Genomic DNA, 485 nt, shown 5'->3' on the forward strand with positions numbered 1-485 from the left:
GCCGCTTTCTGGTGCTGCGCGCGACGCTGAAGGCGCAGCTGAAGGGTCTGAGGGAGCAGCTGGCCCGCGGAGGCTCCCCAGGGTCTGCTGCAGCGCAGCAGCAGCAGCAGCAGCAGCAGCAGGAGGTGCTGCGGCAGCAGCAACGGGAGAAGTGCAGCACGCAGCCCGAGGCCGGGCCCGCCAACATTTCTCTTCACGGCAGTTTCGAGCATATGCCGTATATGGCTGACAAGCTGCTTAGGAGGGAAGCAGCAGCAGACGCAGCAGCAGCAGCAGACGCAGCAGCAGCAGCAGGGCTGACGGACTCCCCAGAAACGGCCACTACTGATGTAGCCCATGAAAGCTCCGGCAGCAGCAGCTGCAGCGGCGACAGCACCCCTGACATTCCCCTGTCTTCCTCGCCTGCGCCGGAGGAGGCTGAGCCCGAGCAGCAGCAGCAGCAGCAGCAGCAGCAGCAGCTGCAGCAGCAGCTGCAGCAGCAGAAA

At 65.4% G+C, this 485-nt stretch overlaps 1 protein-coding gene across 1 annotated transcript in view; it reads left to right on the forward strand.

Annotated features, from left to right (window-relative positions):
• ETH_00033815 (uncharacterized protein) overlaps positions 1-485 on the forward strand; it is a gene marked incomplete at both ends in the record, with an annotated part of 1,101 nt that overhangs the window by 184 nt on the left and 432 nt on the right. Inside the window, one exon of the mRNA XM_013374906.1 lies at positions 1-484. Coding sequence (XP_013230360.1) covers positions 1-484 — 484 coding nt within the window. The remainder of the gene's footprint in view (position 485) is intronic.

Source organism: Eimeria tenella, genomic scaffold (assembly GCF_000499545.2).
Source record: "Eimeria tenella Houghton genomic scaffold, Eth_scaff2370, whole genome shotgun sequence".
Taxonomy (NCBI): Eukaryota; Apicomplexa; class Conoidasida; order Eucoccidiorida; family Eimeriidae; genus Eimeria; species Eimeria tenella.